Here is a 20799-nt window from a genome sequence, read left to right on the forward strand (position 1 = left end):
TGGGGCAGTTCTCCCCAAGGGAGCAGCTGAGAGCAAAGAAGCCCAGCATGGCAGTGACGACGAGGAGAATGGCTGGTGTCTGCTGTGTTCTTGCTGAGTGACAGGGACGGAAAGCTTTTCTCTGCACCATCCCATTTCAGGCTCACAACCCTGTGTTAGGTTCTACTGGAATCCTCAATTTACAGATAAGGAAACAGACACACAGAGGTCAGAAACGCGTCTGAGGTCACACATCTCATGGTGGAGCTAGGATCTGAGGCAGTCAGACTGTACTCACCACTCCTAACCCCTATCACGGTGTCTTTTATTACTCACAATGGTGTCACAAGATAGGTTTTTTCAGATTACGATACATGAAAAATCATGGGTTCTGCCCTGTCCCTCAGCCACAGTGTCCACCCAAGCCGAGGGCAACTGTTACCACTTTCCTGGATGTCCCTCCAGAGCCCAGCTGGGCAGCTACACACATGTGCATGCTTCATTTTCGCACAAATGTGATTGTTGTACACATTGTTCAACACCTCATTCTTAACTACTTAGTATATACAGGAAGTCACTCAGTATATGGAGACCTGTCTCTTCTTTTAAAGCTGCATAATCATCCAGATTATGGACATCTTATAAATTGCTAAACCATTTCCCAGTTGAAGGACAATTGTTTCCAATTTCTGCTTTTACAAATGGTGCTGCATGAACCTCCCTGGATGTGCATCTTTTCTATGGTGGTTATCAGGAGAGATTGCTGCCAAACCATTCTCAAGAGAGAAGAAGACAGCTGCAGGCATCACTCTGTCTTCAGGCTATACTACAAAGCTACAGTAATCAAAACAGTATGGCACTGGCAGACACATAGATCAGTGGAACAGAATAGAGAGCCCAGAAATAAGCCCATGCTTATATGGTCAATTAATCTATGACAAAGGAGGCAAGAATATACAATGGGGAAAGGACAGCCTCTTCAATAAATGGTGTTCAGAAAACTGGACAGCTACCTGCAAAATAATCAAACTGGACTACTTTCTCATACCATAAAATGGATTAAAGACTTGAATGTAAGACCTGAAACTATAAAACTCCTAGAAGAAAACATAGGCAGTACACTCTGACATCAGTGTTAGCAATATTTTTTGGATCTGTCTTCTCAGGCAAGGGAAACAAAAGCAAAAATAAACAAATAGGACTATATCAAACTAAAAAGCTTCCAGACAGTGAAGGAAACTATCAACAAAATGAAAAGGCAGCCTACTGAATGGGAGAAGATATTTGCAAACAATGTATCAGATAAAGGGTTAATATCCAAAATATACAAAGAACTCATACAATCAACATAAAAAAACTAAACAACTCGATTAAAAAATGGGTAGAGAATCTGAACAGAAAATTTTCCAAAGACATGCAGATGGCCAACAGACACATGAAGAGATGCTCAGCATCACTAATTGTTAGGGAAATGCAAATCAAAACCACAGAGAGATATCACTTCACAGCTGTCTGAACGGCTACTATCAAAAAGACAAGTTATAAAGCAGAAACTAACACACCATTGTAAAGCAATTATACCCCAATAAAGATGTTTTAAAAAAAAAAAAAAAGACAAGTAAGTGTTGGCAAGGATGTAGAGAAAAGGGAACTCTCGTGCACTGTTGGTGGGACTGTAAACTGGTGCACTGACAGATGAATGAATGGTGTGGTGTATACACACACACACAGGAATAGTACTCAGCCATAAAAAAAAGAATGAAATCTTAACATTTGTGACAGTGTGGATGGGGTCTAGAGGGCATTATGCTGAGTGAAATAGAGAAAGACAAATACCATATGATCTCACTTATATGTGGGCTCTAAAAAATGAAAACAGACTCATAGATACAGAGAACAAACAGGTGGTTGCTAGACGGGAACTGGGTGAGGTGGTGGGGGGAAGACATAGGTGAAGGGGATTAAGAGGTACAAGCCTCCAGTTACAAAATAAATAAGCCATAGGGATGTAATATACAGCATAAGGAATATGGTCAATGTTGTAATAACACTGTATGGGGACAGATGGTTACTATACTTATTGTGATCATTTCATAATGTATGCAAATGTCAAATCACTATGTAGTACACCTGAAACTAATATAATATTGCATGTCAATTATATTTTGATTTAAAATTTTCAAAAAAGGATTAGAAAAAGAACAGAAATCGCTTGGTCAAAGGGTGTGTGTATTTAGAAGTCTGACAGGTATTTATACTCCTATCAGTGCAGCACTGTGCAGAAGTGGCTTATCACTGCACATTTCTTATCACAAGATCATCCCGCTCATAGATGAACTCAAGCATCTTTTCACATTTTATCTACCAAGCACTTACATAGCACTTACTGCCCTCCTCCATGTTTTCCATGCTTTGCACCTGCTAAACCATTGAATAATAGGGACCACTGTTACCCCATTTTACATCTCAGGAAGCTGAGGCCCAGAGAGCATCAGTAACTTCTGGGGCAGAGTTCAGCCCGATGCTCATGTCCCCGCGGCTCTGGGCCGGGCATGCAGAGCAGCTGCAGCTCCTTTTCCAGGAATTACTCACTTTATCCTTTGCATGTTTATCTACGGAGCTGTTGGTCTCTTCTGTATTTGATTTGTAGGAATTCTTTATATAGTAAGGAAATTAACCCTTTATGAAGAGTTAGGCACGTGTCTTTCCTGTTTGTCATTGTCTTTGGACTATTACGCTGGCTTTGCTCATGCAGAACCTATCAGCCTGCACCTGAACACACCCACTTTTCTCGTGGAGCTTCTCTAAGTTCTGTCAGCCTTAGAAAGATCTCCCCCTCCAGGATTTTTAAAACAATTCTTTCACATTTTCTTCCCGTAACTTTACAGTTTCATTTTTTGCAATCAAATCTTTAATCTATCTGGAATTAATTTTGATGTAAGTTTTAAGGGTCAGGATCCACTTAATATTTTTCCCAGGCAGGCTGTCTTATTTCTTGAATGAGCTATCTTTTCCCATTGATATGAAATGACTTCTGAGGTACCCTAAATTCCTGTGTTTCCAAGACTTTTTCTGGACTTTTTATTCTATTGAGGTGGGTATTACTTATGCCCACTTTACAGATAGACAAGTTAATAACTCAGGCAAGCTCATGCAGACCACCAACTGGTGGCCTCACCTTTGTACCCAAGCTGTAGTGACTGCTGGTGTGACAGCTTCCCCAGAGCCTGCGCATGGTGACAAAAATTTTGTCCTATAGAGGACACAAAGAGGACAAGCCATAAGCTCAAGAGACTCCAGGTGAAGATGGCTCTGAAGGCAGACTGGACTCCCTGCTCAGGCCGCACGCACGACCTTCTGCTGGGACACTAGGGAGCCCTGGGCCTGCAGAAGGTCCCCTGGGCCCTGGCACCACTCCAGGTCTGACCAGATCCCAAGTCACCCCTGAATCTAGGAGTCACCACGCCGAGTTCCTGCAGTCATTCTGGGCCCAAATCTAGGGTGTGCTGAGGGGGAGCAGAGAGGGGGGCTGTGTGCCCAGGCTTCCTACTTGATGATGAGGGCACCGCAGTGAGGACCTGACAAGTGAACCTCCACGAGGGTGTCACTGCGGTGACGTTCTGAACACCCACTGTTAACCCCAACACTTACTCAGAAGCCTTCACAAGCTTTTAGGGTAACATTAATACTGGACTGAAGGCTGACAACCAGGAAAACCAGATCCAGATGGGGACAGGACCTTCATTAAGCAGAGCCCCCAGTCAAGAGAACTGGGGACTGTATGCAGCTTTGAGGAGAAAGAGGCAAATGGAAACAAAACCAAAACAAAGGATGTGATGGAAAATCAAAGCAAACAGATGCCACAGCACGTCCTGGGCTCAGTGCAGGGTCCTCCTGAGTTCCTGAACTTGCCACATCTACATTCTGCGGGATTAGTTCGTGTGGTGACTAGAAGGTGCTCCAAATCCTCAAAGGCAAGAAACATTCTGGAAGTTACTGTATCCTCTTGACTGAGGAAGGAACCTTTACACGAGGAGGTTTATGGGGAAAAGGGACTTCTGCTTTGTTTACTTTCTACCACACTAACGTTTACTGAGAGCTGACTATGTGCGGGGCCCTGTTCCGAGTTCCTAGTGAGTGAACAGTTAGGGAGCTCATCAAGTAGAACAGCTCATCCGCCTAAGCGAAATCTGAAACACAACTAGTTGACACTTGGCTTGGTTGGGTTCCGTCCTTGAGGGAGAGGGGGCAGGAGGGCAGGGGTTCCCAGCCACAGAGGTGGGAGCAATGCCACAACACCTCCTCCTCCTGGGTAGGTGTGTGCATGCAGTATGTCAGCGTGTGGAAAAGCAGGCTAGGAGACGGTGCACCTGGGCTCTCCTGCTCTGGCCCCACCACGGCCCGTATCAGCCCCTGCAGGACCTGGCCTCCACCCAAGCAAAGGCCTGTATGTTCTGATGCAAGCGTGACTACTGGGCAGAGCAGTGCTAGACTGCACTCGCCTTGGGACAGGGTTTCGTCTCTCAGCAGTGGTTTCCAGACTTTCCACCTGCCCCACCCCCTCCAGCCTCATTTCCATATTCAGTATTCATTCTCTCTCTCTCTCTCTCTCTCTCTCTGTCTCCTCACTTGGCAATTTCTCCTGCCAGGAGTCATAAAAAAACAAAGGCTGAAACCTCCTCTCTTGGGGAAGAAAGAATGGGACAAAGCTACTGTCCCGGCCTGATTCTGCCTCAGGGGAGAAGCCTGGCACTGGTGCTTCCCCTGCAGCCCCTCCCTCTCCTCTCTGCCTCCCAGTCCTTTCTTGGGCCTCAAGGAGCCAGGGGCTGTGAGAAGAGCTGCTCCAGACAGAGGAGGCATGGAATTGGGAGAAGTGCGTTGCTGGGGGTGGGGGCTCAACCTGGATGCACGTGAAAATGCAAATTAAGACCTTAAAACATTAAATATTAGTGGTTAGCATTAAATACAACAAAAAATTAAAACAAACTTCAATTTGAAGGATGACGTTCAAATTGAGGGAAATAAGTTCAGATATTGTGTGGCTGTGTCCCAGTCATCAAAGGTCTTAGAGAAACTTCCAGCTGTTTTTGAAAGTGCATGAGTGGAGTGATGTCTTCAGGGAGGCCATTCCGAATTGGGAATGGTAAAATGTTAAATATGAGACACACAGGACACAAAGCATTTAGCTGCCGATCCGTGAGACCTCTTCCCAAGTGAATCCCATACTTGAACTTGGGAATATTTGCTAGCAGTGTTCTCCCTGATGAAATTTCTCTCCAGAAGCAACCACAGTCAGTGAGCCTAAAGAGTATTTGGCATTTTCTCAAGAGGACGCCCTCATCAACTAGAAACACGGATCAGACTGACGCTTCCAACTACTTAATCATTTTCCTGAAGTCATGGGCTCAGTTCCCAAATGCTGTGGCAACCAGGTAGGTGTGGCACCAGCTACTTGCTCTGTAGAGTCTGTCATATTTTAAAGTTTCTAACCCCATTTTTTATCTCCAAGAATGGGAAAGTGGAATGTACAGAGTGAAGGAGAATACAACGTTGGGATAAAACACTAAACTTTTTTTTGTTTTTCAAGGCAGAACACTCAATTTTCTACCTTATTTCCTAATTTTTATTTTATGATAATATTGAAAATTGGCAAGTGTATAAATGTTAAAAACTTCTAATTGCTAAAAAGCACTGAGAAAATGGGAGCTAGCACTTAGAATAAGAAAGACAAAACTATTTTATTTAAAAAAAAAAAAAGACTTTTAGAGCAGATTACTCTAATCAAGGGAAGGAAGGGTGGGAGGATGAGGGAAGTACCAGCCTGAGTGAACTGAGCAGCCAATACTCACCACACGCATGGCTGTATTGATCTGTGGCACCTGCCTGAGCAGCTAAAGCTCCTTAAGCAGATAAGCAGCTCGGTGGGCGGGCGAGAGGCCCCCACATCTCCACCTGGGCCCGAGGCATCCTCCAGAGTCTCTGTGCACCAAGGGGGTAGCTCAGAGCTTCCCTGGGTCCTGGCTGTTTCAATGTGATACTTATGCTGCCTCTCTGCCTTCCAGAATTTTGTAGATTTCCACTGGGCCCTGCTTCTATCTCTCCCTCATATTAACAAAATAAATAAATAAAATTGTTTTCTGAGTAGAAAAGTTATATAAGTCTATTATAAAAAATTCTGAAAATTAATAAAGTACAAAGAAAAATGTAAAAGCCACTTATAAATCCATTACCTCTGGGGAGGAAAAAACACCCCAGGGTTACCATTCTGATGAATTCTTCTAAGTGGCTTAATATTTTTTAAAAACTGAGATTGGGATCACTTCTAGTATTTCAGTGTATTTTTCTAAGCTTTTATTGTAAAAAAAAAAAAAAAAAAAAAAAAGCAAAAGTTGGGATTGTGGTATATGTATTACTTATTTAACCTGCTTTCCCACATGCTGACATACTGCGTGCACACACCTCCTCGTGACACGTAACCACCTGCTTCCACTCCACACTCTCTAGTTCCTGGGCATCCCATAATCTCACCCGCCACTGGACATTTTGGCTCCTCCTTTGCACGTAGTTTTCTACCATCCCCAGAACATGTTACTGGCCACAACGACGGAGTTGTTGTGGGCATTGTCATCTGGGGGGAGGGTCACTGAACATGGCACAGGACCCTGGCCTGAGCCAGGACCGCCTTCCCAGGCCAGGGTTGCAGTGACCACACGCGCACACTGGTGGGTGAGCCAGGAGGGAGAGGGGTGAGCACACGAGTCTTCCTCGCCCAGACCACAGCCCCAGACCCGGGCCGGCCCACGGAGAGTGGGAAGGAGCACTGGGAAAGGGAAGAGGAAGCAAGGAGGGGCAGGGCTCTGCTGCTCACTGTTGTGGCCTAAAAATCTTAATAATGATGGAAAATAGAAGCCATGCTCCCTGAAGCATCACGCATCTACTCCTGCAGCGGCTGAGGGCTTTCTGTGCACCACACAAGGCAGCTGTGGTATAAAGGGATAAGAACTGGGTTCAAATCCCCTACAAAGTCAGAACCTTATAAATAGGAACAAAGCCACCTGCCTGTCCAGGTTAAACAGGAACCGGCGCTCAATGGCACCTCCTGTGTTCACCTGTTCACCGCTGCCTGGCCCAGCTGACTCCTGTCTCCCTGGAACTTGGTCATAGAACTTCCCAAACTGACACCTTCCCCCAGCTCACGGGTGGCCTTATAAAAAGCTCACCAGCCTCAGTAACAGGAGCAGCTCAGGCTTGACCCACAGCCCCTGCTCTCCTAACGATCCCCACCCCTACCCAGCCCAGCCATGTCCTCAGCTGGAGAGACAGAACTCGATGGTGACAGAGAGCAACTAGTTCCAAGAAGACGAGGATGAAGTGCAAATGTTACCAGCTCCTAGTTCCAGAAGCCAGACCCCTCTCCCCTGTCAGTCTCAAGGGAAGGGCTGTCAGGGACGGCTCTCCTCCTGCGTTCAGGGAGGCAACACCCCTCGTGACCCTTGTTCTCCGAGGCAGGTCCCCAGTGTCCCCCTTCTCTTTGTACCAGGAGCAGCATCCTTCCATCCATCTGCTGCTCGTCACCCCCAAACACCTGCCTTTCTGAGGCCTCATCTGAGGTCAAGATGCCATATTCACCCCCAAATCACCAGTGCAGACTAGCCAAGCCCAGGTCAGCCAGAGTCAAAGGGCCTGGATCCGAGACCACCCAAAGCAGGCTTTAACCTCATGGATCTGAGGACAAAGCCGATTTCTGCTTCCGGTGCAGAGAAATCACCACCTTACGTTCCCACACACGGCCAAGGCCACAGTCAGTCTCGATCGTTGCTGTGTGTCACCACAGCTAACACTGTGCCCCCTTCAGAGCTTATGTGCAGAAGGAAGCAGTCAAATGAGATTCCATGGGACAGGGACAGACGGGGAGGGAGGCAGAGCAACTTGCCCCAAATCATACAGGGGCACCTGGAGGAAACCCAGGTCTCCCGACTCTCAGCTGGTTCTCAGCGCGAGTAGTTAGAACCCCGTGTTTTTTCCTAAGCTTTGCCCCATCCAGTTTCCTTAACCGTGGCTTCAGCCAGCTGCCCGCGGGCCTGGCCCTTCCCTGAGGGTGGAGGGCAAGAACGCCTGCTGCTGGCCTGCGGTGGTGGCGGCAGCTGCAGGTCCAGAGGGCTCCGGTAGCTCCGAGCCAGTGCCGAGAGCTTACTGCGGTCTGGGCCCCACCAGCTCCTTTGCCAGCCTTTTGCAGAACAGCCCTCAACACAGAGTGGGCGGATGGAATGGTCTGCCTGACCCGACGGGCACCTCGAGTAATGCGCTGGCCTAGCCCACTGGCTCTGACTTTGAAGGATGTGCTGAGCCTGTGGCCCAGTCTCAGCATCTTCCGGTGAAAGGGGGGCATGGGGACCAGAGTGGGAGGCGAAGGCACTGCTCTGGGCCCAGGAGACCCAGCTTCCAGCCACAGCTCAGCTGTCTGCTTGAGGAGCAGCCTGGAGCCAATGACTTAATCCCAGAGTCCTGAAAGTGCTGTCCATGGACCCCAGGAGTCCACAGATGGGCTTCAAGGATGCCCGGGGACACCTGGGTTATAACTGACATTTGACAGAGACACGCGGGCCCCACTGCTCTGCCCCCGGCACCGCTGCACCTGTACACTGGTGGGGGGGGCGTGTACTAACCGAACACAACGGACGTGCTGAGATGCCAGCACGGGACCCCCTGCTGCTGCTCACGCTGGGATATCAGCAACTGGAAGCTACATCAACAGGATGTGTTCACCGGTCCCGTTCCATCCTAAGGTGCAGAGTTAGTTAAATCGACAGACATGCAAATAGTTCTCAAACTCCCTTCCACTGTGAAGGGGACCGGAGAAGGCCAGAGCAGCACCGGGGGCACGTAGAGCTGGATGCTGAACAATTCCAGCCGCTGTCACTCTGAATAACTCCAGGGAGAGCAAGAGAGCACACGCGCCCGGAAAGGGGTCCAAAGGGAGCCTGGCTCTCGTCTCAAGGTTCAAGGGCCCAGCAGAGACAAGGAACCACCTCAACTCCTGGGACACTGTGGAACTAAGTTCTTAAGTGACCACAGAATTTAGTCCGGGAGGCAGGATCCACACTTGTCTAAGAACATTGCTCTCAAAGCCTTAGCTCCACCGCCCCTCCAATGACCCGGCTGAGGGAGCTCTCCCTCTCAGGCCCTGCTACACGCTGGGGCCCAGGAACCCCTACCACACCCACACCCCACTGAGCAGTCAGCTCCCAGAGTGCTCTGCAGAGATGGGCCAGAGCTGGTGCAGAGAAGTCGAGGCGGGGAGGCAACCTGACAGCAGTGCCCGCAGCGGCCCCTTGAAGACAGGGAGGAAAGAAGACAAAGGGAGGGACATCGGAGGGTTGCGGTGAGGAGGTGGCGTGGGGAGCCAGGGCGGGAACCCAAGGGCACAGCCAGCTGCACACATGAAGCCGGCTTCCGGGGCTGAAGAGTGCGGCTAATCTGGGGAACAGGAGCAGGAAGGGAAGCTCGGGGGTCTGGGGACCTGGCTGGAAAGCTTCAGGGAAGCCAATAAAGAAGGACCTCCTTGCCGAGCTTACGCCTTTAGCTCTTGCAGGCCTCGGTCCTTTTCACCTGCCATCCCTCTCCCACTCGTGGGACCAGCTGACACAGTCTCAGAAACAGACAGGAAAACAGGGGGAGGCTGCCTGTATGTGGCAGAAGCCTGTGAAGAAATAAATGGGAGGAGCACGAGGCCTCCCCGACGCTGCCCCTAAGAGGCAGCGGGCTTGCCGGCTCAGTCTCTGTTTCCAGCCCATCCCGAACCCGCTGCCAGACTCATTTCCGCTTTCAATTTGTCCAACACCCAGCCTCGACCACCTCCCACGTGCCTGCTCTCCACTCCACCCTGCTGTTAAGGGGCACCATGACTCCCAGGAAGCTCTGCCTGGGGAGGGCACAGCCACAGGACCCTGCCTCCCAGGCCCAGGGCTCAGAGACCTCGGGGCTCCCCCAGAGCGTGCTTTCGAGGCTCCTCGCAGTCAGGACCAGCCCACCTCTGCTGCCCAGTCAGGGCCCTGCCCTTCTCTGCACCTCGAGCCAGATTCCCCTCACCACAGACAGTGTGGGCCTCTCCCTGGAGTCTTTCCAAGTCCTGCAGGCCTCTACAAAACCCTCAGGACAGCAAGTGGAACCCAGGGGTTCAAAGTTGGACAGATCTGGGCTAGCGTCCCAGCTCTGCCACTTCCTGGCAGTGCCTCCACCCTCTGGGCCCCAGCGGCCCCATCTGCGACTTAATGGACAACCGCCCCAGGGCTGGGTGCCAGCTCAGTGCCCGGCAGGCAGTGAACCCTGGGTAAGCGCAGGGCCTCCTCCCTGCGGCAGCACTTAACACTCGGCCGCTCTGTTGTTACTTTTGCGCTGTGTGCTACCTTCTCCCAGCTCATCTGTCAAGTTCCTTAAGGCTCCTACATTATCTGCTTTTCTGATTTCAGATCCATTCATTGTAAGAAATGAATGGAAATCATTTCTTAACGATTTTAGCAGAAAATAGCAGAAAATCTATTTCACTCCAAAAAAAAGAAAATGAAGCCACCCATAATCCCCGAGATAACTGACTGTGGAAAACATTTTGGCTCACTCCCTGCACCTCTAGATGTTTTCTTTTTTGAAAATTAAGGTCATGTTGCACATGGATTTTTGTGTCTCAATTTCTTCACTCAACACTCCAAGGTGAATGTTTCTCCACATCAGACAGTCTTAAAAACCTTTTTAAATGTCCACATCATACCCCAGCGTGAGAAGCACCGCCATTTACTCAATGAACACTTCCGTAAAGGGAGGGCAGGCCGAGTCCCAGATACAGAGACCTGCACCAGCACGCATGAGCTGAAAACCTGCCAACCACAAATCACCTTCCTTCCGCGCTGATTAACTGCATTTCCTCCCTTTTCCAGAGAAAGCCCATTTCCTGTGGACAAGATTTGTGGTGAAAAAAATGGAACTGGCTCTGATGCACGAGCCAGTGTAGTGAGCTGGCTGGCAGATGTGTGAGCCTGATCCCCCGTCCCTTCTCCCAGGGTCTGGGGTCAGTCCCATCAGCCTTGGGAGCGAGCACCTGGCAGACCATGCTGCCCTGCCCCTGCCCCGTGCAAATCAGAGGCCCTTTCTGCCTGCAGACAAGAGGGTGTGAATAAAGTTCAAGGTGCAATCCTTGCTGGTCCAGCTCAGTCATCACATCACAGGAGGAAGAGCCAAGAGAAAGAGGGTGTTGAGCTTAGACAAGATAGGACCCAGGAGGCCGTGACAGAGGTCTTCAATTTTCTAATGGGCTTAAGTGTGTTCTGTGTGGCCCCAAAAGGTAAACCTGGTTCCATGGACAGAAGCCACAAGGAAACAGATTTTGGCTCAATATAAAGAATGCTCTAAACCAGCCCAAGCAATGCAGAGAGTGAATGGGCTATGCCTTTGTAAGGTGGAGAAGCCTGTTACTGGGGAATCATCACGGCAGAGCTCATCTGGAGGGGATTCGGGCACAGAGGGGATGATGAGGCCACACGATGTTACAGTCCCTTCCACATTGAGAGGGAGCTGCGCGACCCCCCTCAAACGCCCTATACTCCTCCCACAACAGCTCGGAGGAGCCCGCCACAGGGAGATTCCATAGCAGCCATCAGTTTCCAGATGTTCCTACTACATCTAGAGTCTGGATGGCTTCCTGGGAGCCACTTGTGCATCTTGTAGAAGAGTCTCCAGGGTATTTCAAAACTAAGGGAAACATTTACAGCCTATTGGAAACCAAACCACACGGGGATAATACCACAGCTAACATGATGTAAGTTATACCATATGCAAGGAGGGAATGTTTCTAAACAAAAATGCTCCCTTCTTGTGTGTTTTCTTCCTCTTTTTTCTGGTTGCTAAAACTTAATTAGCCTTGCAGTCCATCTGGCAACTTACATGCAATTACCCAGGATACTTTGCATGGCTACTCAGGCCACTCGAGGTCTGAGAGGGGACCAGCTAGGCTGTGGTGTAACCAGCATTCCTTCCTGCACGGACTCCGCCTGCCAGCTGCCCCTCCAGAGCCGAGAGGAGAGAGAGGAACAGCTCGCACCCAGAGCAGCAGGAGAGGCCTGGAAGGCCCTGGAAGAACTGAGCTGCTGGCCTCCCTCAATGAGCGCTCTTCCCAAATAGAAACAGACGCGTTCTAACAGAGGCCCTGCGTCTTGCATGGATGTTTGGTCCAGGGCCCGCCCAGCTACTTTCCGATCTGAGCACAGGGGTGACAGGGAAGCACTTTTAAAGGAGTCTTGATATTCAAGGCTTAGGAACCTTAGCCTTTCCAAACTAGCAGAAGGAGGGGTGAGAAGTCAAGAGCTCAGCCCCTAAGATTCCTAAGCATAGGGAGGGGACACTCTGTGACATCCACGGCCACCCTCCCTTGCCCATCTGATGGCCAGCGCTAGGAGAGGGAAGGCCCCTCAACACCAGCACCAAGGGCCAAGTGCCCTCACTCACTGGCTGAACCCCACCTCCACCTTGGGTTTGTCAGCCTTCCCCATAGGACATGGTGAGTCAGGGATTAGTTTATAACAACTATAAATACACTCAGTTCAACTTAAAAAAAATTGTTATTTTAAAACCTAAGATTTTTAAAAGCTGAAAAATAACTGGCCCGAAGCTGGTTCTGGAAAGGTGGTTTGCAGCAGCCTTTGCTGTCTGCCCTGAGGATGGAGACGGCCCAGGTGAAGTGAGCGGTCCCAGTCAGGGTCCCCCTGGGATCCCCAGGCCAGCTCCCTGGGTGGCCCTCTACTCAGGAGGCACCCAATGCCACCTTGTTGTTGAGAAGCCCACAGAGACCCACTCTGGACAGGAGAGGGCAGGGGAGCTCTGGGCTGACCGACCACCGCCCCTCAACCATGGCAGCGAGGGAGCTGGGGGGTCAGAAATCTGCTTCGGGGATTGAAGGCAACTCAGCATCCACTCGGGACTGCGTTCCGGGAATTGTCAGAGTGGGGGATAGGCCCGCCAGGAATCAAGGAGGAGCCTCAAACCAGCTCCTGACATAACACGTGCAACAGGGCGACTTAAAGCATATGAATGGTTCCATTCCCACTCCCCTCATCCTCGAGTAAGAAAGTGGCCGTGCAGAACGGTGGTTAGAGCAGGACCCCCGGACCCAGGTGCCAGGCACACGTTCCTACCCCACCAATTCCCAGAGCTGTGGGTGTGAGTGAGACACTCCACTGCTCTGCATCTGGAAAACGGAGATGTTGATAAGAGCGCACATCTCAGGGCTACTGGGAGAGTCAATGAGTGGATACATGCAAACCACTGTCCCACAACTGCCCGCACACAGAGCACTAACAAGACGTGTCAGCTCTGTCGTCACCACTGCACTCAACACCTGCCCTGGGGCAGCCGGGGCTGCCTGGGAGCCGGAGCCAAAGCCCGGACCCGACCCATGAGGACATCTCGGGAGGGCTTCCAGGAGAGGGATGGTCATGGGCAGCCCACCCTGAGCTGCTTGCTGGACTGACACAGGGGGCACTGGATCCAGAGCCCAGGGTCTCAGCCAGGCCCCTACTCCACAGGGAGCCTGAGAAAAGACATTAGGTTTTTTTCTTTTTCTCTGGGCCGCTGTGCTCTTCAAGAAGAGCGCGCAAAGTTATAGCTCAGAAAAGGAAGCAATCCTTCCCACCCCCAGCTCAGCCTCTCGTCTGGGCCACCTCTGAGGCCGCGGCCCCGCCAGACACTCAGCCTTCCTGAGGGAGACCAGGCTCCCGGCTTCAGTGACTACGGGCTCCACGGCATAGTTTCGGGGAACAAAGGGAACTTCTGGTGTCCGGCTGAGATAGGAAGGGGAGTCGCCAGGGGGACCCGGCTGTCCCGTGCACCTCAATTCTCGGAGCCACCCACTGCCTGGTGTCTGAAAGAGAGCGGGGATGGGGCCAATGGGTGCATCAGAGACACGCCTCCTTGGACGCAAACTTGCAAAGAGCTCTCCCCACAGGGCCGTGTCCGGAGCGGAGCTGAGGAAGCAGATGACACTCAGTTGAGCGCCCCGGGTTTAAGCCATGCAGCCCCCTCTTCCCCGAGACAAAGATCTACGTACAGTTTCCAACTCTAGCACGGCCTGGGCGGCAGGGAGCGTCTCCCCCGGGGGCCTGGACACTCACCAGGAAGCGGACATCGTCAAAGCCATTGAGAAGCAGCCTGCTCTCATACTGCTGCAGCCCCACGGCCTCCAGCCACTCCCCGACGCTCTGCTCCGGCGGCCGCGAACCTGACGAGAGAGGAATCGGCAGACGCTTGAAAAGGGAAAAACCATTGAGGCGGTAGCAGCGGCACTCAGAGGAAGACAGATGGCACTGCCACATCATAGTCATTACCATAAAGCAGCCACACTCCGTACTAGAGGAGGGAGAGTGGTGGCCCCGCGGCCCCTCCTCAGTGGGTGCACCAAGGGCACCGGGCGGCCACGGCCCACTCACGCACCCCCCTGGGTTCTGCTGCTCCGGGGCCTCGCAGCACCTGCACGGCCGCTGCCCAGGGATCGGGGCAGCCAAGCCCCAACGCTCTCCGGGTCGGCGCTCGTCCGCCTCCTCGGAGGTATTTCAGAAAGTCTGTCCCCACGGGCACCAGAAGGGGCCGGGGACGAGGGACAAGTCCCGCGACCTTGCAGCACAGGCCGGTCAGGGGCGAGCGCGCCTCTTCATGCAGTGTTGGGACACAGACACAGCGACCACAGCGAGGACTCCGTTCACGGTCACGGGGAGCCAGCGCATGCAACACAAGCAGCAGGAACCCGGCACGGGGAGAAAGGAGACTTTTACTTGTCTTTCCCCAGCAGTCCCGGAACAAGCAAACCATGGCCACCGGCACTTCGTGCTCAGAGGCTCAAGTCGGGGCGGTGCGTGCGGGCGGGTGCGCGCGCGCGCATGGGCCAGAGCTCCGGCCGGGAGCCGGGTCCCCAGCTAGACTCCGGCTGCCGGCGAGCGGGGCGTCTCCCCGGCCAGGCCGCTGTCCGCGGGGCCGCCTTCCCGGGCGGGGCTGTGTGGCGGGGGCTGGGCGTTCATCGTCCTCTTCCGACGGTGGCTGGCTGCTCCCGTGACTGGCCTGCCTGCTCGGCTGGAAAGCAGGCGGGCAGATCCAGTTCTTGGCTAAAGAAGACAAAGCCCAGCCCAATAAAGGAGAGAGAAAGGAAGCGGTCCTCCGTCAGCTGAGCTGTGGCGGCTCAAGTCTATTCCCATTCTGCGCTGCTCTCTCTTTGGCTGAGTGATAAAGACAGCAACTGTCTTCCCAGGGTCTCCGGAGCTTGCTGTCCTCCTCTGAGGATGAGCAGGGAGGGGAGGAGATGCATTTGCTCCGCTCCTCAGGTAGGACAGGGGAGCATGCTGGTGCAGGGAGGAAAAAAGTTCAGCCCTTCCGGGCAGACCTTGGATGTTCTGAGCGTTCAACGCCTTAACCCCACCTACTTCTCCAGTTCTCGTGGGCAAGAACAGATAAAAGAAGAAAAAAGGAAAAAGGGAAGAAGAGGTGCAAGGAAGGAAAAAGAAGAACCAACTATAAAAACATCACCTCCGGAGAACTCTTGACACGGTGAAAGTCATTATGCTGTTCCCAGCACCTTCTGCCCCTCGGGGCAGGCCAAGGCCAAGTGGCTTGGTTGTCTAGGAGACCCTGGTGACCCACTGTCCCAGGCTCCCCCTCTCCTCTGTCCTCTGCTGAACAGATGGTGGTCAGGGTCCCAATGCACACTGCAGCAGCACTGCGAGATGCTGAGTCTGGGGGCTGCTTGAGCTCCCCTGCCCTGGAGTGGGGCCGTCTTTTCCAGGAACCTAAGTGGCGGGCTCTTGTATGTCCTTGATGTCAAGTGTCCCCCGGCTGCTGATTCATTCCTGCTCGTAATCCCCCGGCTGGGCAGCCATGGTCCGGCCTGCTGCTGGTGGATGTGTGCGCGTCCAGAACCGCAGCAGAATGCTTTGTCTAAAGGCTCCTGGGCTCTCACGCTGCCTGCTGCCGGCTCCACAGTCCTTGCTCGCTCTCATAACGTCTGGCCCTCCCCCCCTCCTCCCCTGCCCACCCTCCTCCCTTCCACACTCAGGAAAATACATCAGGGATCGGACATCGCAGCAGAAGCTGCTGCTTCTGCCACCGAGGGAGAAGGAGACAGCAGCACCAGCATCGGAGCAAAAGGACAGATTTTCCAATACCTGCTGTTGCCTAATACACAGGCATACAAAAGGCAGAGATGGCCAAACTTTACCCCCAGCTCCAGGGGCTGGAAACAGCTTATCAGGGAGAATAGAGAAGGAACAGTTCTGTAGTTTTGGCCAATAGTTTCTAGGACAGCCAGAGAGGGGACAGAGGAGGGATACTGTCCTGAGGGCACAGCCCACGGGTTAAGTGACCCCCGCCCCCACTTCAGGAATGACTGTGCCTCTGCCAGGCAGATAAGCCGCGCAGTATCACAAAAACAGATGACAAAATACGGACATTACAACTGATAGTCCTCAGGTGAGCGCACCAAACAACTTGGGAAGAGACTTCTCTCCAGGCCGTCAGAGCCCAGCAGAGAAGTGCCAGGCCCAGGGCAGGCCATTCACTCTCTGGCGGAGGAGGACATGGGAGGAGAGGTACCAAGGACAAGGGGAAACCAGGACCAAACCCCCAGTACAGCTGAGGAGACAAAAACGGTAACATGTACAGAGACACAAACCCAGGGACCACGTGTCACCCTGTAAACGTGCTGTGAGGCACCTGCATCCCAACAGGCTGTTGGTGGCCCTGGTGAAGGAGGGGCTCTGTGTGCTGGGAGATCAGGCCCCTAGAGGAGCCTGCATTTAACAGTTACTCAACAGCTAAACGGCTGGCTTCAGCAAGAGAAAATCAAGCGTTCTCTTCTGCTGGCTAGACAGAACAGGTCTTTGATGACAGCAGCCAGAGTGGCCCAGGCCAGGGGGAAGGCTCGCCCTCCCTGGACTCCAGACAGTGGGATGAGTTGTAAAACATGCTTGTTGAGGATACGGGTAGCCAGCTCCAGAGCTGGCCACTCGGAGGCCCACAGCCCAAAAGAGGAGTGAGATTCAAGTGCCATATTGGGGCACTTCAGGACACAACCCTCTGCAAAACCAGTCACACCAGGCAATCCCATGCTTAGTTAAGGGCTGCTGGCTGGCACGCCTGCTCCTCCTCCCAGGATGGCAACCCCACAGCCCAGGCCTCTTCACCTAGATCCAGAAGCCCAAGGACAACATGAACTCTGACAATGATCATTCAGAATAAACAAGAAATCTGCTCTGGTCTGAGTGGAAGGCTGGTGTTCCCCGAGGTCCTGGGGAGAGCCCCCTCCTGACCCATCAGACAGAAGGCAGAGGTCACAGGCAGGCCTGAGCCCACGCTCTCCATCCTTCACAGCCTGGCCGCCACACGGATACTGCGAGCTGGGACTCTGCAGCACGGGTGGACGCACCCTCTGCTCATGGCCACCTTCCCGTGCCCGCCCTCGACTTTCCTAAGCTGGGGTATGGAAGATGGCTCAACTCAATGCTGCTGAAACAAAACTGTGTGTTGGGATCCCGAAACCTAGGGGGGGAGCTGGACCAGCTCCTGCCATTCACATAAGTTCGTGGGGGGCGAGGATTGGAAAGTGGGGCCCACAGGGCAAGGAAAGGGCTCAGTGTCACCAGCTCCAAGGAGAAGAGCTCTTCCAGAAGAGTGTTTTCCAGAAGGGCTGCCACATCTCCTGTTTTATCAAAGCCAGGAGGTAATGGCCTGATTCTGCCCCAATCTCTTAAGCGCATGCAACTGATATAGGCTCCTCAGATGCAGAGGGGTACAGGGCAGCAGAAAGCAGCCTCAAAAAAGCTGACTGCATCAGACCCATACCTGCTGCCCCTAAAGCACATGGCAACAGTGTTTGTCTCGGTCCTGAACATCTATTCCCAACAAACACATGCTCTTGGTAAAAGCCTGCAAACCACGACAGAAGGAAAGCTCCCCGGACTGCGTGTAGGCAAGTGCCTGGAAAGAGAGCCACTTGTGCAGACCCTCAGCATAATCCAAGGCTGGCAAAGATGAACCCAACCCAACCGGACCCTCTCTGCTAGAGCCCAGGGAAACAGGGCTGAAGGGAGGGTGTCTCCAGGAACGCAGTGGGAAAAAGTGTGGAGGGAGACAAGGCAGGGGGGCAGACGCCCCTCCTCTCCAGGTTTGTCGATATGAGAAAGTAATCATTTCCTGGAGAAAAATGAGCATAACTACTATTTACTGAGTACCTCTTTAGCTCAAGTGTTTGTATATATTACTCATTCTTAACAAACATAAGAGAGAAGTACTATGTCCAAATGTTGCAGATGGGAAACTGCGGGCTCGGAGGGAGTAAGCGACTCGCCCTGGACACATAGGTATCTAGAATCAGGATTTGAACCAGGGCTGCGGCTCCAGAGCCCATGCTCTCTCCACAAGCCCCATGACCTCAGCAGCAACTTTATCCCTGACCTGCATACTTGCCCCCATCCCTCAGACTTCCTGCCAGGGCCAGAGGTCCATGGAGGAACTAGAGGTGTCACTCAGGGCTTACAGGTCAATCCTGGATGGAGCCTCTTAAGTGAACAAGGAAGCCGCCCCTTCAGGGCAGAGAGGCACTTCCCCAATAAGGGGAAGTGGCCAGGGTCCCAAGCTGCTTTCAGCCCAGATGCACTGGTGGCAGTTCTGTCTTCAGATGCTTGGGGGAGGGGGTGCAACAGGTGCTCTGGGATGCACCTTTAAGATGTCACCTCACCTGAGCAAGTAACACAACCATAATTCTATTACCAAGAAAAACAGCTCAGGTATGGCCTCCCTAGTTCCTTTGTTTCAAACAAAGGAAATGGAGGCAGGCCTCACCTGTAGGGCTTTGAGATGAAAAGAATACCCCAAGTAACAGTGATCTGAAGTAAGAATGATGAGTGTCTAAGTAAATGGAAAAGTGGAGAAACAGACACAAGGAGGAAACAGCAGAGCCAACCCTTCCAGGCGATGCAGGCCAAACAGTCCAACCCAGCGCTCTGCCGCTGCCATGGATCAGGTGAACGAAAGCCACGTGCCCATGAAGAGGTAGTGCCAGAGCCACCTGGGAACCTGGGAGACCAACACGAGGAGCACTCCACATTAAGCCAATCAGAGAAAGCCTACATTTATGAAAACAATGATGAATAAGTGACAATCGTTCACTTTTTATAAAAGGGCTTCCTAATAGCCTAAAATTCAATTTGTATATTTTCCCCTCCACTATGTAAAAGGAGTCATGGCTCCTAAAGTAAGAGCTAGATGGGCTGTGTGGACACATGAGATTCCAAATTGTAAGAGAGTGACGTGGTCTGAGGCTGACTTCTCTCACCCCCCAAATGTCTGTCTTCTGCATCAGAGAAAAACCTGAGCTAGAAGGGACCCAGAGGGTGGTGCTCCATGGGGAAAACGGCTGCTTGGTACCATACCTGAGATCTTCTGCTGTTCCTGAGAAAAGTCGATCCCTTCTCCAATAGAGCTCATGATCTTCTCAATCTGAGATGGAAGAAAAGAGGAACAAAAAGGAAAGGCTGTCAGGCTCGAGTCAAACATCGCCAGCTCACCGTCAGCGCACACACCGGGGTAGGCCTCCGAGTCTCTTCCAGACGATTCCAAGGTCCAGCACCAACCTGCAAGGTTTCAGAGCTCACGGTGCTCAGATCAAGAAAGGCTTTTCTCTGGCCACAGCCCTGTAGGGTCTAAAGACGAGCTCTGAAGGGAGTGAGCGGGTAACAATCGGAGCTCAGCTGCTGGGAACGCCCAAGAGCCTCCCTTCCAAGGCAATTTATATGTCAGTCCCCCCACCCTCCAGCTCTTCCAGACCCAGCGGAAACTGGGCAGAGGGTGCAAGAGCAGGCCAGTGCTGGCACCCTTCACTGCTCATGCTAGAATCTAAATTCCATGAGGGCAGAGGCTTTGCCAGCTTTGTTCCATGCTATACCCCCAGCGCCTAGAGCAGTGCCTGGCAATTCATAAGCATTCAACAAATAATTGCTATTGCATGACTGCCAGCTCTGAGGGGTGGAGGCATTTTCTAGAGCACCTGAATGGGCACATAACGCTGAATGGAGGATCATTTGATCCCTGGAGGCCGTCAGTCCTGGATGCAGCTCTGCATTCAGGGGAGAAGAGGTGCAGATACTTGTCCTTCCTCTGGACCACAGCAGAGAGAGCTGGTCTCAAAGCATCCAAATGTCTCCAGCATTGCCCCCTGTATGGACCACCTGTCCCAGCCATCTGGCTTTGGTCACCCTGGGCCAGATCTAAGCCCCCTGCTCCTGGAAACCTGGCTAGGGGCAGGCCCAGACAGCGAGGAGGAGCCTCCCCCCCAACACCAATTGGGTTGCAGTGATAATGAGCTCATTCACTGCTCTTTTTCCAAAGAAAGGAAAAGAGGACCTTTTGTACCAGGGCTTGGATGTTTCTTCCTCTAAGCGAAAGTAAGGAGCCTCAGGTCTGACAGTCAGAAAAATAACAGCTCTCCAGCCAGCCTCCAGCTGGCAAGCAAAGGCAGCACATTTGACACCCGGCAGAACAACACAGGGTAAGCACCACCTCTCCCCTGGCAGCCGGGAGCACAGGAAGGTCTTTTCCTCTAGTAGTCACCTAACTGCTTGTTAGTGCACACTGCGAACTCCATCCCTGAGCTCAGCAAAAGCAAAGGAAACAACACATCTGACCCGTGCAGCAAACGGAGGGTGTGCCTCGACTTATCGGCCGGCAGCCCAGAGGCCGGCATCAGAAGCAGGCAGTGCCTCGGCAGGTCTGCAGTGCCCCTTAAAGAAAAGGCCT

At 52.3% G+C, this 20799-nt stretch overlaps 1 protein-coding gene across 8 annotated transcripts in view; it reads right to left on the reverse strand.

Annotated features, from left to right (window-relative positions):
- ANKS1A (ankyrin repeat and sterile alpha motif domain containing 1A) overlaps positions 1-20799 on the reverse strand; it is a 187845-nt gene that overhangs the window by 11649 nt on the left and 155397 nt on the right. For all 8 annotated transcript variants that reach the window (XM_029244363.1, XM_029244361.1, XM_029244366.1 and 5 more), the window contains 2 exons: positions 19437-19503; positions 14136-14242 (listed from right to left, as the gene is read on the reverse strand). In XM_029244363.1, coding sequence (XP_029100196.1) covers positions 14136-14242; positions 19437-19503 — 174 coding nt within the window. The remainder of the gene's footprint in view (positions 1-14135; positions 14243-19436; positions 19504-20799) is intronic.

Source organism: Monodon monoceros, unplaced genomic scaffold, assembly GCF_005190385.1.
Source record: "Monodon monoceros isolate NGI ecotype Baffin Bay Population unplaced genomic scaffold, NGI_Narwhal_1 Super_Scaffold_3, whole genome shotgun sequence".
Lineage (NCBI taxonomy): Eukaryota > Metazoa > Chordata > Mammalia > Artiodactyla > Monodontidae > Monodon > Monodon monoceros.